Source organism: Cryptotermes secundus, unplaced genomic scaffold, assembly GCF_002891405.2.
Source record: "Cryptotermes secundus unplaced genomic scaffold, Csec_1.0 scaffold1, whole genome shotgun sequence".
Lineage (NCBI taxonomy): Eukaryota > Metazoa > Arthropoda > Insecta > Blattodea > Kalotermitidae > Cryptotermes > Cryptotermes secundus.
The window spans coordinates 326,637-344,182 of NW_019738952.1; the positions used below are offsets into that span (position 1 = coordinate 326,637).

Here is a 17,546-nt window from a genome sequence, read left to right on the forward strand (position 1 = left end):
GTTTCAGACTCACAGGCCCATCTTCAAGCAACACAGTGTTGACTGAAGATGGCTCCGTGAGGCTGAAACACAGCCAGACATAGAATATATATTGCATATATATATATATATATATATATATATTTTTTTAATGACATTTTGAGAACATTTTAACTGACATTTTAGAGTTGAATGTAAGTTTTGTGTCATACAAAATAAAAAGTACGTTGCATTAGAGACAGAAGAGAAACGGCACAAGTTATACCATAATGGCTCTGCACTGACTACAATGACCGATAAGGCTTACTGATGTTATGGGCAGATACAGTTAAGGCATATTTTTCATTCATTCAGTTTTATTATAGTTACTGCTGCTATGTGGCATTAAATAGATGCAGTACATCAATTATGAATGAAGAAGTGGAGGGGATGTGTGGTAATGTCCATATCTGGTATAATTTTGTTGTATTTACTGGAATAAATTGGGGAGGGGACCTCTCAGTCAACCTGTGAATTAGAAAGATTTGAACCAGAAGATGGGCTGACACTCATTACCACTATGCTAACCTTCTTGTCAGCTGATATCAAAACATGCAGACCCAGCTAAGGTCTGAAGTAGGGATATCATTTCTGAAAGTGCTACTCTGTCAGCCTGTATACTAACATTAAATTTCTGTTTTCATTCCAGTTTCTTATCCATGGAGCATTAATCATAAATCATTCATGTGTCCAGCAGCCATCAATTTAACCAGAACTCTGCAGATGCATTAAAAGAAGCTAAAAATGGCAAAATTTCACCCATGACAAAACATCATACCGTGGAAGCAAAGTTCACACATTCTAGACCTAGAACTGAATGGAGGTGAGTGGTCAGATCCATAACCTCACTACTTTCCCACCATGGGAACAACTGTCTCAGACACCCACTGGACAGAAGGCCAGCAAAGATTGAGAACCAGTGGTGACAAAGAGAAATATCCTTTCTTGCTATGAATATAATCCAAGTTATCTGGTCTGAATTCAGTCACTTTATTGATTTATCACAGCTCTTATGAAAACATTTAAATTAAGCCAGCTGAAAGACATTTGCCCTCTTTGGGGATTTCCTATTTGATGGCTACAGAATTTTACAGGATGCAAGTTGCGACAGTATTTTTGCTGGGCACACATATTTACCTACACGGAAGTCCTGCAACCATTTTGTGGTATTTAAGTTAAAACCTATAACATGATCTTATGTGAGTATTATATAAACAAAAATTCAAATAATCTTCATTTCATGCATCCTGTTGTGTTATAATATACAATTTCTTTATTTAAACTGTCACAACACAACTATATTAAGGTCAGTGCCAATTTCGGCTCTGCTACATGTTTCGGCTATTAATAGCCATAATCAGGCAAATACATGGCCAACATATATACACCACTGAACTGCAGTACTAGTAAAATTGGGTACAGTAATATTAATTATATTAAAATACTTGGCGTAACAGTACAATAAATAAGACTATATAAAACGAAAGTTATAGTATAAAACAAGATTAAAATTTTAAGTTTAATTTATTGTACTGTTATGCCAAGTATTTTAATATAATTAATATTATTGTATCAAATTTTACTAGTACTGCAGTTCAGTGGTGTATATATGTTGGCTATGGATTTGCCTGATGATGGCTTTTGGTAGCCGAAACATGTAGCAGAGCCAAAATTGGCACTGATCTTAATACAGTTGTGTTGTGACAGTTTTAGTAAAGAAATTGTAAAAATTCAAATAGTATACATAGGTTTAGCATTAAGACATTTTAGAATCTGACACCGAATAATGTTGGTCATTAAGACTGTGATGTGTTGTCATGCAGTCTGGTAGATGGTTACCACACTTCAGAGGAATCTGATTCCTCCAAGACATTGATACTCATCTACAAGGCTTACCGAGTCATTATATTCACCATTGAGAGAACCTCAAATCTTTTGATGTTGGTCATGTTCCATTTTAATATTTCACACATCATATCACTGAAACTGCTGAAGGAGGGATTTAAGAAACATCAAGTTTCATGACAATTGAATCATGTTCAGATGTTACTTGAGGGCACACACATACATAGTAACATAAAGCTTCCATCCTTTTCCATATGGGAACACATTGTGATAAAAACACAATATTAAAAACTTTATAATGGATGGTACTAAATAACATCTATCATAATAAAACTGAAATACAACACAGAACTAGAAAAACAAGTCTACTAATCTAGCTAATCTAGGACAAACTAGAAGCAAGTTTTTCAAGAAGAGAAATGCTACTGTTGTAGTATGAGTGACACGATGCATTTTCTAAGTGCACTATATTGGTGATTATGTACATTCTTTCACTTACACAAACACAGTCATCTAGTTACTTTGATATATGACATGCTTGAATACAATATACTCTTTTCCCCTTTTTATCTCAAGCAAATATTTTGCCAACCCTTTGTAAACCACTTTCACACTTGTTCTGACAAACTATTCCAGATAAGGCAAAGCAAGATATGAGTACACTGGAATGTGAGAGGAAGCTAAATGGTCTATATGAAAGTTTCATAAAGCACAAAGTGTATACTTCTTGAGAAAAAAGCCTGGATTATTCATCCATCCCAAGATTTGAATGAAGTCTCTCTTCTTCATGTCTTATAAGGATTATGGTATACTCCTGATTGTGTGTGCTCATATTATCCAGTCTGGAACTTATACATCTTTCAGGAGTGCTCAAAAGCCTGCAGAGTGCTTATTAAGTCCTGCCCACCTGACTGTCCATATGTGCGAAAGAATGTGAGAACTGCTGGTCAGATTTTCATGAAACTTGATACTGGAGATATTTATGCAGAAGTGAAAGGCCATTTCAATTTTGCATTTTAAAGCCCACTTCATATGAAGACCTTTATGCATTTTTGCATATAACTTGAGTACATTTGTTAAATATTTATTAGAGCAAAACATATTTTCAACAAATTTAGAGTGGAAAATGGATCAAACATTTATATTCAATATAGTACTTGCATCAGTCTTACGGCTCTTGAGATGGCCAAAAAGACTGGATGCAATGTGCATATTTCTGAATATCTGCATACAACAATCACCATAGTTTCTAGATCACATCTGAACCCTGGATTATCCATGTTTTCCAATTGCCGGTGCATCTTTTACCCTTCATCAGCATTGATAATTGGAGTACAATGAATATGCACGTATATTGCCTGCACTTTCTTTAGAATTTGCATCTGCAGAACATGTATGTTTTTTACATCCATCCTAGATACTTCAAGGTATGTATTAAATCAAGGAAGATGAGATAGGCTGGAAATGTATCACACATGACAGAGATATGAAACGTAGACATAAATCTACGTGAAACACCTGCAGAAAAGAGACCACTAGGGATATCCAAGTGACAAAGGTGGTAGGATTATATTAATATGGACTTGTACGAGAAATGCCTCTTGAACTGAGTATTGCACCTTCAGGTTTTATGAAAGTATTTATTTACGGTTTATTTAATGGCACTGTCAACAGCTCATGCTTAAAGATCTTGAACATTTGGTGTTCTCAAGTGTGGCTTTAGTGTCTGGAGGTGGAGAGACTGTATCAGGCAACTACTGAACTTGGAACAATCCCATAACAGGGTGTATAAAGCAGTCTGCTGCAAGTACAACACTTCATGTAAATATCAGAAAATCTTTATAATTTCTCAGTTTAAATAATGCCTAAGATGCTAAGAATGATGAATTACTGTTTGCTACTTTCTTATCTCTGAGATAACTGCTTCAAACAAGTTATGAACAGTATGCACATTGTAATAGCTTGGTGTCCTTCCTGACTCCCTTTTGCTTTCTTGAAACCCATAAAGCTTGCAGGAAAAATGCATCAGTCATAAAAACATGTTTCCTTCCTCTTTACAAACATCCATTTAAAATATTTTTTTCCCTGATAAATATTAGCAAATTATGCTGAGATTCACTCAAAAACACACAGAGTCTTCATGTAAAGTGCACTGTTGACCAATTTTGGCCAAAATAAAATATGTTGATAAATTTTAGTAAAATCCATTCAGTGGTTCTCAAGTTCTTACATGCAGACAGATGAACAGAGATGGAAGGGCTAACAGGTACATTTATACAGTCTTTGGCTGCAAGCATGCTAAAAGAATAAACATTACAACACCCACATAATTTTTTAAACATTAGTGCCATACTGTGATACAATTAGAAGTTACAAATATATTTCAAGCATTTTTGAACATCATGAGTACCTGTTACAACAGGCATTTTTATTAATTTTAAAAATTATCATTATATCAAGGTTACAGTGCACATAGCACTGAATGAGGTGTGGGGGTCACGAATGGTAAGACCACATGAACATGGGAAAGGCAGTGGATTACTAGTTACCATATGTGTGAGATAAAGAGATGTTTAACCTGCCTTATCAACTTTATGGTATCTCTCTTAACACATGTTCCCCTTCTAATGGTTTAGATATGGTACAAAACAGACTTCACTTTCGCCAGAAATGCAACAAATACATACACTCCACATGGTATCATACGTATGAACAATTCATGAGCAGTTCATTCTTGCCAATAAAGCAAAATGAAATATTCATATTTTTATATATCAACATAAAAATGAAGAGATTATAGTTTATTTGCAGAAAATAGGTCCAGAGATGTGGTGTTTAAATGAAAATAGACTTGTGTGTATATGTGTTTATATATATATGTATATGTGCAAATACATGCTTGTGCAATCTGCTATTGTCTTTGGACCCATATAATTCAACAGCTACTTCTCACATAATTTAATTCTGTATACTGACATCTTAACAAATCCTTTCCTTCATAATTTGCCCCCCCCCCCATTCAAATTAAAAATATAAAAGTTGAAAGGTTCTTACATTTGTCCGTATTACTGATAAATCACACATCGGAGAAAGAAGGCAACAAAATAAAAAAAAAAAAAAAGATGACAGAAAAATCAGTCAGTTGTTAATACTGTTCAGCATGTATTGTGACAAATGTCTGTTATGACAGTATTATTAGTGAAACACAAAGGAAAGGAAAACGACAAATTCGCAAATCAGAAATGGTTAAAAATTAAAAACGAAATTTAAATACATATATAAATATTTATTTCATAAAGAAAATATAAAAAAATTGTGCACTGAATAGAAGTTCAAACAGAATCTTATTTTTAAGACTAATTATTAAATAAAAGTATAAATATTTATTCCATTTCCTTCCAAATTACAACGCCAAGCATATACACACTCACACGCAAGCTCATGTACCCAAATTAACATGCAAACTAATGAATACAAAAATACTTGAATGTAATCACCAAGATATGTAATACTGTTGTGCCACTTTTATAAATAAATCAACTCACCACGAGTTTCTCACTTTTCAGTTTCAGTTCTTGCTCTAAGTTTGCAATATAGGCCTTCAAGTTTGCTATCAATTCTGACTCCTGTCTGTCAGACACTAATGGCAACATTTCACTGTTGGCCCACTCACTGCAATGATGGTCCTTTAGTTTACACTCTCCCTAAAAACAAAATGAAATTTCTCAGGTTTTCACACTGGAAACATTTCAAATTGTAGTGTTCTGGGTTGTGACACTACTAGTATATAGCCCCACAGGTAAACACCAAACCCTGACAACCACAATCTGAAAATGAAAATTGTACTTATACCATAATTTATTATCACAGTGCAATCATATTAAAAGCTTTCCACCAGTCACTGAGCTGCTCAGGCAGAACCCATGATCATTGATGTTCACTTACTGCAAGTCAGTTCTATGGAACTGTATTGCAGATATCACAGATCTTGAAGAAATCTATATTCTATGACCTGTGCAACCCATGTAAGATGACTAAGTTTTGCACAGAATCACTGAAGTTTGATTTGAGCTCCATGCAAAGTGGGAAATCCTGAATAGCTATCAACCAAAGTTACATTCAAGCAATAACTTCCAGTGAATATTTCCAACAACAAAGTTCATTAAAATCAATTAACAAGTTTTATGAAACAAGAAGCAAGACACAGCATCCTCATTATGGAAAGCTAAGTTAAATACAGAGGAGTAACAGTTTAAGCCTTCCTTACCCCAAAACTAGAATCTGTATAATCATCAATATCTAAGTCAGTTTCCACTCCACTTTCACCATGACCAAGAGGATGGATCTGAAGACCTAAAAAAATTATGAAAAACATTATATATCAGTATGAAAAAATAGGCATGAATGGTGCATTTTTGAATTCTAAAAGTTTAGGCTTTGTAGTAGGTACAGAAAAAGTTTATCCCATGCCATTACATGAGGCTGTGAGGGAACATGACAATAAATTTACAGGTGTCTTTCCCCTAGGCACTACATGGAGGTGAGTGGTGAATTTAACTCTCTTGACCAATTTACTCTCAGAGAAATAATGACCCAGTAACCACTGGACAGGATGCTGAATAGATCCTAGAGCAATCCTGGACGTGGTGGAGAAATGAAAAATTCTTGTCATTGCTGAGAATTAAATCCATTAACCAGACCACACCTTGGCTTTATACTGGGAGGGGGGATATAAGAAAAAAATTCTTGTCTCTGTAATTTACTCCTTAAAATTAACATATCTGATTCAAAGCTTTCTTTTATACTTGAACTGTTAGCAGATGAAGAATCAGTCATGATGGATCTGTACTTGAATCTGCATCACTCTTCCATAACTAAATAACCTTAAACTAACCACAGAGTAGCAAACCAAAACACAACAACTGATCAAATATAGTTCATGTAGTCACCAGACTATCACTTTCCATTTTCATACAAGATACATATAGAAACTGAAATGTGAATGAAGGGTACTATTTTTTTGAGGTGTAACACCATGTATTCCAACAGACTGTACTACTTCCCAGTATAAAGTATTCTTCCTGCTGTGAAAATCCCAAAGCCAACCGAAGGACAAATATTTTTGAGTAAAAGGCTCCTTAACATACAGATGATGATAATCTTAATCACATTTTCACACAGGAGGCAAAATCTAAATTTTATTTTAATGTCAATTCATATGTTCCTACATAATCACTTGCTTTAGCTGATTGTAAGCCACTGTCAGATATTAAGTAACCCTTGTTTACATCAATACAAAGACAGCACGAGTGGGGGGAGGGGGGGCTCTACTGGGTTACATATTTTATCAGACCCCATTTCATTTTTAAATTACAAATATATTTAATACTTCTAATCACAACAGTATCTTTCATTCTTCATTAATTTTGTTTTTGAAGGATAATCCTATCATGTCAGAAAATAAAGCAAAAAGCATGTACAATTACTACTCTGGGCAAATTCATTGGCTAGAAAAGTTAAAACCTTTAGTTATATTATCAATATTATTATTATTATTATTATTATCATCATTATTATTATTTTATTTATAATGCAAATTGGTTTTTACCTGGTGGCAGTGATAGTATAACAAGAGACAACACACAAATAACACACCACACTCAAACAAAACACAGTACACAGAACTACAAAAGCAATAAAGCACACACTACACACAATGAGTACAATGCAAATACAATTACAACTACAACTAATACAACCATAATTAAATAAATTAATATTAATATAAAAATAAGAATACTATACACTAAACAGTAAGAGCAACTGAATATGCAATGTCATGTTCTGATGGACCCATATTCCACTTCACAACACTTACTTACCCTTCACATCCTCACCACAATTCACTTCACTTCACTGCCTTTTTGGATGATTTCTCCTATACCTTCACTTCGCCTTATTTATTACTTTTCTAACCCTTTCTGTAAAATTACTTGGTTTACATGAGAGAGTCCCTAAAGCATTTGCAGGCAGTTGCTTTCAGAGCTGGATAATCCTATTTGCAAACGAATATTTTCTGATATCTGTCTTTTGTTTTCTCCTTTTAATTTTCCTATCATGATCGACCCTGCTCAGATAGCATGGTCTTTGTAATCTATCACCTACAGGGAAGTATGCTACAAAATGTGCTTCAGGCACTTTCAAAATCATGCCATGCAACTATAAAAGCTGCAGCAATGCATGGATCTCCTCTCTTCAAAATCACTTCTCTTATATTTCAGAACACTTCATGTAAAAATTAAGGCTGCAGCAACTTTTCAATAAATATAATTATGACCTACTTATGTCATAAGGGGACAGGAAAGGGAATGGCTTGGAAGAAGTTGTATGACCCATGACAACAGCAGGAGGGGAGAGGTAAGAGATGTGGGATTGGCTAGTGGTACATCTCTGACAGCACCAGACAACAAGATGAGCTACAGAGAATGGCTCATAACGTGTGATGTGAGACTCTAAAATTCCTTAAAAAGTCTGGTTTACAAACAAGTGAATATGGTATTTTTAAGCAATTCTGTAACCTTTACCTTCCATATTGACAGCCTCAAGCGAAGCATCTTGGCTGTCACCACTACCATCACAGCAGCGGCGCACTTTGCCCAAGCGAGGGCTCTCCTCCTCAGAGCTATCTTCAGTAGCCAAAGCCAAGGGAGAGTTACCCCGCCTCTTAGTTGCAGATGCTCCACAAGGAATCCCACTTCCTTCTACTGATGTCACTCCATCCACAGCCTCACAAGTTGGTTGAATTACAGGGGACCTGTATTCAGATAAAAATTACATGTACAAGGGCCTGTGAACAGAACCTATAAAGCCTACTTTACTACTGCACAGATTTCCAGTTTCACAAATCGTGTGTTACTGTCATATTTAGGTAGGGCAAATTTACAATCCAAAAATAAAATTCAAATTAGATCACAGGATCTGTGCTGGACTTGGCCACGGGTTGTTGCACAATCAAATCCTAGTCGAGTCCGAACTGTTTTAATGGCAAATGTACAGATGTTACAGATTACTGCTGTCGTAATTTTCTTTCTGGGAAGAACTTATTATGTAGCTACAGATTTTGTGTTAAATAAGTTAGCCATAACCTCAAAGTTTCACAATGTCACCATATTCATAATTGTTCTCATATACAGAGTTTGTAAGTATGTTTATGATCTATATCCACTCAAGTTGTTGCATTATGCATAGCCATACATGCAAGGCCTCATGTTTTTGTGATTTATAATGTTTATCTTAACTCCTGCAGATGGGTTATGTTGTCTTCAGTTTATATATGAGGTACTATCAGAAAGTCAAAAAGATCAAAAAAGAAATGCTGGCCTAACTTACTCAATTTAGGCTGCCATCTCCCTCAAAATAGTCTCCTTGGGAAAGTATACAGCGATCCCAACATTCTTTCCATGCTTCAAAAGCACCCTGGAAGTCATTTTCCTTAATGCTGTTGAGTACCGCTTGCAATTTCCTTTGAATGTCAGACACTTTCAAAACATCGTCCCCTCTGTTTCATTTTCAATTTGGGAAACAAAGCGAAATCACAAGGGACTAAGTCTGGCAAATAGAGGGGACTGGAAATGATAACCATGTTGCTGTTAGTCACAGACTCTGACGATTTTAGGGATGTGTGGGCGGCATGTTGTCGTGATGAAGGAGCAATGCGGCCCATGTTCAAACTTTCTGTTAAGAACTCCTGGCAAACTCCATAACTGACCCCAATGGTGTCTGAGAGCTCACGGATTGTTCGGCAACAGTCTTTGTGGATGAGTTCTTGAATTGTTTTCAACATTTTCTGTCATTTTTCTGGTGTTTGGTCACCCTGAACTAACACTCGAAAGGCCTTGAAATGTGAATGCCATTCAAAAACCAGTGTCTGGCTTAAAGAATGTGCTCTAAATGCCTCACACAGCATTTCACAGGTTTTGATAGCGGATTTACGGAGCTTCACGCAAAACCTGATGCAGACATGTTGCTTGATTTTGCCATCCATCACAGACAAAACAAAACACGGTTGAATAAGCACAATGCATTTGCAAAGCACGATGTCACATGGCAGACTGATGGAATAGGCTTCAGAAGCGTGACCTTGGCCTCCCCTCTCATCTTCTTTCTCATCTCTATCAATTGGGCCCAACTGGGTAGGCCTGTACATGAGCATGGAGTCAGAATGGGGCTTGCAATAGTGTAGTTGGTTGTGGCACTATGCTGCAAGCTGGAAAGTTACGGGTTTGATTCCTGATGATGTTATTGGATTTTTTCAGTTTACCTAATCCTTCCAGCTGCGCTATGGCCCTGGGGTTGATTCAGCCTCTAACGGAAATCAGTATCAGGAATGTTCCTGGGGGTAAAGGGTGGCTGGCATGTAAGGCGACAACCTCATTGCCATATCTGAGCCGACTATCTAGAAGATGTGGAAGCCTAAACATCTGACAACCCTATGGGCCTCCACAGCCTGTTACAGGGATACCTTTACTTTTTTTACCTTTTTTGGAGATAGAATTTAGTCTCCAAAACGTTGTTTTAAAGAAAAAAACACAGGGTAATGGATGATGTCCAGAAAGTCAATAAATGTATTAATAGACCATCATCACAAATTTTCAAATCTTACACCAGGGAAAGTTTTTCATTGAAGGTATACTAAACATTACCAACATACTTTTTGGTCTTTAAGGATGCCAGCTTAGCAGTAAGGGCCTCAACTTCCACTGTTAGCTCATCATTACGATCTCGAAGTCTAGTGTTCTCAGCTTGAAGTTCACCAAGTTTCTGAAGCAATGGTTGCATCTGTTCCTGTTCATGACAGCCTTCCAGTTCACTTAGCTGAGAATATAAAAACATACTTTAGGTAAAGATATAATATCTAATCACCTGCAATTTGTGGATAAGGTTATTTACAGCACACTTCACTAACAAAATATGATTAAATATTACTATAAGATATAGATACAATTTTGCAGTGCCATGGTTTGTTATGTTTGCTTGAAGATACTTTTAATATTTCTTTCACTAAACGTTTCAGAGAACTTTCAATTTTTAGAAAAGGGGACACATTTTTAATTAAATGCCATTTTTTAATCATGCCCATGAGTGCCTATGCTAAGAATTTAAATCTGGCGCGATAAAGGTTAAAACTACAAACACAAAACTGAAAGGGATACACACCCGCTGCTGAAGCCCAGCCAGAGACTCCAATTCCTTTTGCAGCTGCATCCTCATTTCTTCTGACTTTGACAAATGCTCTGTAAGGTTATGGTTTTCCTTCTCCAAAACTTCGTTTTCCTGAAAAATATGAAAATCACATATCCTTTAACTATAGTATTATTCCTTGGCCAATAAACATATAAATGAAATAAAATAAAATAAAATAAAAAACAGTAAAGATGAAATATTTTATGTTATGGCTTCACAATGAGGTAGCAGTCTCTAGGGCCAATACAGACACAATTCACAATTGAGCAAAGCATTTTTTTAGGGTTTCACCAAAATCTGGAGGGGGGGGGGGAACACACTATGTATATGAAAGATGTGACTATATGTAGTGAAAAGAATTTTCAGATCAAGAGTATGGCAAATTTCATTGACAGATCAGCACAGAGGCATACATTAGCTACTCTTAAGAATAAAGCATAAATGGGAGGATAATATTAAAATTAATCTTATACAGACAGGGTGCAAAGGACTGAACTGCAGTGAGAGTGGAAACTGGATTGAATTCACCAAGATAGAAAGCAGTGAATTTCTTCTGCTGAGCTGAGTAACAACCAGCTTTTCAAACAAGACTCTAAAGCATGAATCAAGTTAGTTTGCTTTGTAGCATATAGCTCTGGTTCCAACCATGTGGTAAGCTTCTTCCATAGGAACACAGTGTGTATGAGGATTCCACAAGATGCACAAAGCATTCTGAACCAAAATCACTATTTTATTAATGTGTCAAATGTTCCAACATTAGTTTAACTTATTAACATCACTATTCTTGGGCTTATGTATAATTTTCCCTTATTTTTCGTTTTCTTTTTACAATGGTTCTTACAGCCCATTCAGGGCCCAGGCATCTTATTCAGTTCCAAAATCGTTTTCCACAGATGGCAGGACTCCTTGGACGAGTGCTAAGCCCATCGCAAGGCCGCTACCTAAACACAGGATAATACACACACACACCAAACATCCATGCCCTGAGTGGGACTCAAACCCACGATCCCAGCATCAGAGTGAGTGAAGACAGTTCATGCCTTAGATGGCATGGCTACTGCGACTGGCTTCATTTTTCTACATTTAATAAATCAAATGCACAGCATACATCATAAAACTGGGTATTTGGAATGTTCAGAATACTGTAAATTAATTTTTTTGTAACTTAAAAAAAGAATATTTTCTGACAAAGGAAGAAAGAAGGATTTTAGATGATCACAAGAGATAAAAAAATGGTTAAGAATCATTAGTGTACACACTCCTGTATTTAAGTATCTTGTTATAAGCCATATTAAAATGGTTATGTATAACACAGTCAGTCAATGGTGCCACAAATTGTTCCTGATCCTTCCGCCTACACTTTAACACAACATGTTTTGGCCTTAGATGGCCATCTTCAGGTGTCTTAATATATTAAAACTGCTACACTGCATTAATATGTGCTAAAATCACACACTGTAGTCCATTTGATATAATAAAATCCATTAAAATTTTCATTACTTTGGTGAAATTCTATTTCACCTCACATGGGGTGTTGTCCATTTGTCTAGACCTATGTATGTGTTTCTCTCCAGGTGTTTTATTGCAGCAGTGAAAACACCACCACATGCTGCTAGAGGGAACAACATACAAGCAAGGGGCATATTACAGATTGCAGACATAAGAGAATGGGCTAACGAACACAAAAACAAGCTGCTGCAATAAAACACATAGCCCTAAACGAATGGACAACACCCCTTGTGAGGTGGAACAGAATTTTACCAAAGTAATGAAAATTTTAATGGATTTTATTTTATTTTATTATATAAAGTGGACTACAGCATGGGATTTCAGTGCATATTAATGCAGTGTAGCAGTTTTAATATATTGAGACACCTGAAGATGGCCATCTAAGACCGAAACATGTTGTGTTAAAGTATAAGTGAAGAAAAAGGAACAATTTGTGGCATTACTGATGGACTGTGTTACACATAGATGTTTTAGTGTAGACAATGCTTGAAACCCTAACGATGTGCCATGACAAGATAAAATCAGACCTTCAAATTCTCACTCATCAGCCTGGACTCAATCCCAGTTCAGTTCATGTGGGATTTATAGTGGACAAAGTGGCATCACTGCAGGTTTCCTTGTTTACTTCAATTCTCATTGTGCCAAATGCTCCATTCCTCTCAACTATCATTCCACCCTAAGAATAACAATAATAATAGTGCCACATGCAGGGTGGTATGGGCGGCAAGAATAATGGTTTCTCGTTTGGATGACTGGATTTATTAGCACTTCGGTTATAACCTCTCTTAATCACATTCACTACAGGCAATACAGCGCTATCACCGATTTACACACTTTCCAGTTCACCGTTGTACACACATTAGGACTCTCAGACTTCACTAGTCATATCCTGGCAACAGATTTCAACTCACAAACTATAACAGTCTCACTGGTTTATACACTCCAAATATTACATATAATTAAAGTCTTCAAACAATATGCTCCATTCTAATCCTTGTACTCTCAACTGCTGAACCCTCCTGGCTTCTCTACTTTGTCACTGTCACTCAAAAAAACTGAAAAGTGTAATATCTGTAACTGTCGTTACATACTCTCCACACAAACCACACATGGAAAACACATCAACTACTGAGCAACGGATATCATGTGTTGTTGTCAGTCCACCCGTGCACTGCCTAGCAATAGATGCCCTATTGTTGTGCATTCGTTGCTGTGGTGTGTGTTTACCAGTCTGTTATCGAGCAATGCTTTGAGCAAATATGTTACATTAGCCTCCAAATGTGAAATATTTTCCACGGTACAACCTCTACTTTTCTAAGTCTTTATGCATACTTGTTTAAGCAGTGGAACTGCAGCAATAAATTGTACTTACCGACTGCAGCGTGGTAACTTGTAACCTTAATCGAGATTCCTCCTCTTGGAGCGTGGACACCTGTTTCTCCAGGGATAAGTTCTGGACAGCAAGCTGTTCTCTATCTGATCCGAGCTGTTCTGATAGGTCCTTCAGCTGTTCTGCATGCCGCTGTTCTAACAGTCTAAAGAAACGGTGAAACATGATATATATATTATATATATAGGAAGTATCAGAAGAATACAGAAAATTACACAGTGAGGAGCACAACAGTTTGTTCCCTTCCTTAACATCGATAAAGTGAGATGTGGCAGGCTTGTAACACATGTAGCAAAGATGAAAAATTCATTGTGGATAGAGCTGATAGTTCATTTAGGATTACTGAGCTCCAGTGTACTAGCAGCAGCAGTTAGATTTGCCCAGAAATAATGCTAATGTTTTCAGCCTGATTACTACATGCAGGTTGGTCTTGTCTTGCAGGATAGCAGGTATAAATGGGAGGATAATATTAAAACTTATCTTGGAGAAATGAGATGTGAGGGTGTAGATTAGATTCAACTGGTTCAGGACAGGGCCAAATGGAAAGATCTGTGAACAGAAGCAATGAATATTTTAGTTCAATATAAGCAGAGAATTTCTTGGTTAATTATATTTCCTATATATGAAACTTTCTTTCTTTCCTTTTCTTTTAAGGTAAAGCTATCCCTGTAAAAGGCTGTGAAGGCCCATAGGGTTGTGGGACATTGAGTTCACACATTTTGTCTATACAATACCTGAAATTTACTGGATAAAATTTTAAAACTTCATACTGTGACAATATTAGTACAAGTAACAGTAAATGCAATACGTTTTACAACCAACATGTGTATGATCCTCCATTTAATATCTGCCGTGCGTGACTACAACACTTCTTCAGACAGTGCTATTAAAAAGGGCACTGAATACATATTTTGTGTGATGACTATGGGCATCTGCACTAAAGGTCATTTGTGTCACTAACATCTAAGAAATTATCATGTTCTTCATATCATTACTTCTAACAGTAATTAAAAAAAAGCAAAGGTATCCTTGTAACAGGCCGTGGAGGCCCATGGGGTTGTGAAATGTTGAGGTTCCCACATTTTCTACATAATCGGCTCACAAATGACAGCAAGGTTCTCAGTTTTGCGCACTGGCCGCCCTTTACCCCAAGAATATTCCAATAATATTCCTGGTACTCATTTCTGTTTTAGATGCTAAGTCAGCCCAAGGGCCATAGTGCGGCTGGAAGGATCAAGTGAACTGAAAAAATCTAATGACCTCATGGGACTTGAACCCGCGACCTTCCAGCTTGTAGCATAGTGCCTCAAGCAATTACACTACCATGTGCCCCCCATTACTGCTAACAGTAAGATATCAAAAGTCTCAAGGTGCAGTGTCCTCCAGCAGCACGTTGTCCAAGGCACATTTCATACAAAATTGGCCTGTTGAAAATTATTGTCGATTGGGAAATGGAAGAGAATACACGGACATTACAACATAACAAGCCTATCCTTTCAAATAAGACATGATCAGAATAATAACAATGCCACTTCAAATAATATCAGTAACTTTCATCCTTAAATTCACATTAGTTCAAGCAGCAATGCTTCTGACTTGCATTCAGGAGGTGCCCAGTTCAAATTCAGGCTGGAACATACAAGGTGTTTCCTCACACTGACATCACCTTCTCTTCAGTATAATATTCACATATGAAAATCCTAGAATTCCAAAATATTTTAACAAAACTCACTTGATTTGAAGTTGACTAGATTTCTCGAGTCGAGCATGATGGTCATCAACTTCCTGTGCAAGAAGAGAAGCTCTCTGATTGGCATCCATTATATCAGCCCGAAGTTTGTCACGCTCACCACTCATATGCTCCAGGGACAATCTAACAAAGAGATAAACATTTTTTGAATAAAGACAAGCCAAATAAAAATTCATAACCAAGGTTCACTCACAGCCCCAGTTCTCCTATTTTCCTTACATTTGTACCTTCCACAAGGCTTGCTCTTCTACCATGAATATGGAGGCAGCAGTTCCTCTAAAATGCTTGTACATATCTAGAGGCAGTAAGTGATTTGGAGCTATTTCTAAAGATCAGTTTCTAAACTGAACTTTCCATAATTCCTATGTCTCTTTATGTAAGGGAAAGTCAAAATATAACAAGCAATTCCAGTAGCAATGAAACAGATTGTAGATATAAACGTTATGAACGAACATTTTGAGCAACGTGGAATGCTACAAAATTTCTACAGAAACACTTCTGCAAATACAAATATTCCAAAAACTCTACATATAAGTTTGATTTTCCCTGAATTTTGGATGACTTAATCTTTAATGCTTAATCACACAACACTTACTTCAGACAACGAACTTCTGTGTGGTAGAGAGCTAATGTTGCTTGAAGTAAAATTTCATGTGGAGAACAGGAACTGACCCTGGCTCCAGCAGCATCATCGTTTCTCCTTTCCTCAGCTAACGAGCGCAGCTCCTCTTCTAGGACTGCCACCAACTCTGTTATATTGAGTCGCTGTGAATCGCTGAAACCCAAATCTTGCAACAAACGAGATGGACCTGGAATGCCAGCTGCCTCCCACATCTCTACTATGATCTCTGCATTCACAAGCCTGAAATTAACACAAACTTCAACACATGAATATTTACTTTAATGTTTTCTTCATATGCTGTCACCTGTTCAGTAAAAAATTAATTAAATTTAACATCCTGCACGATTTCTATCAGAATTTCTACAGGCTCTAGTTACAGTTTTGATGTTGGTGACATCAAAAAGCCTGCTTTATGACACAAGAGCAAGCAGTTCAATTACGTAACATCCTCATAACCCATTTTCTTAATATTATCACACGTTCTGAATTTTCAAAGCATGCTGCTTTTGTAAAAGCTTTCCCCATAAAGTAAGTAAAGGTATCCCTGGAACAGGCTGTGGAGGCCCATAGGGTCATTCCATGTGAAATCATCCAGAAAGGTCGCTCACCATTTTTAAAAAAAATTATATTTTGTACACTTATTTATACATATTTTCATACTACAAAAAAATTTTTAAAAAAATTCTAATCCGCTCAGTTCTCTCGGTACAGGCGTTTTTATAATGCGAAAAAACGCGTTTTCGGCTGAAATGGAGGTTTGCGTTATCTTCCATATCTCGATAACTATTGAAGCTACAGACTCCAATAAAAACGCTATTTGTTCCTCATGATATGGACTACAAATCATATTATTACAAGTTTTTACTCAGCTCACTTTCTGTAGGTGTAATTAAACTTGAAACTTACCTATCGATTTTGGGAAAAACGCTATTTTTGACCTTCAAAAACCAATGGGAGGGGGAAAGTATCAGATCTGTGATTTCTACCATTTGTTGTTACCTATATGGGGAATATAATCACTTAGTTTTGAATCCCGTACCTAGTTTCCAAAATTTTCCAGGAGCTTCCAAACTTTGCTCTGGGCCCCAAATCGGCCATTTTTAACATCTCATATCTCCGGTGGGGAAGCTCAGAAAATTTTTAAATTCCTAGAAGATAATGCTCTATTC

General features: G+C 36.5%; 1 protein-coding gene across 1 annotated transcript in view; it reads right to left on the reverse strand.

Moving 5' to 3' along the window:
• The window catches only part of LOC111871346 (myosin heavy chain, non-muscle), a 58,024-nt gene that overhangs the window by 29,932 nt on the left and 10,546 nt on the right, over positions 1–17,546 (reverse strand). Inside the window, exons 7-14 of the mRNA XM_023864378.2 lie at positions 16,351–16,617; positions 15,738–15,878; positions 13,988–14,150; positions 11,080–11,196; positions 10,574–10,737; positions 8,448–8,677; positions 6,131–6,216; positions 5,409–5,567 (exon numbers count right to left, since the gene is read on the reverse strand). Of these exons, the coding sequence (XP_023720146.1) occupies positions 5,409–5,567; positions 6,131–6,216; positions 8,448–8,677; positions 10,574–10,737; positions 11,080–11,196; positions 13,988–14,150; positions 15,738–15,878; positions 16,351–16,617 (1,327 nt within the window). The remainder of the gene's footprint in view (positions 1–5,408; positions 5,568–6,130; positions 6,217–8,447; positions 8,678–10,573; positions 10,738–11,079; positions 11,197–13,987; positions 14,151–15,737; positions 15,879–16,350; positions 16,618–17,546) is intronic.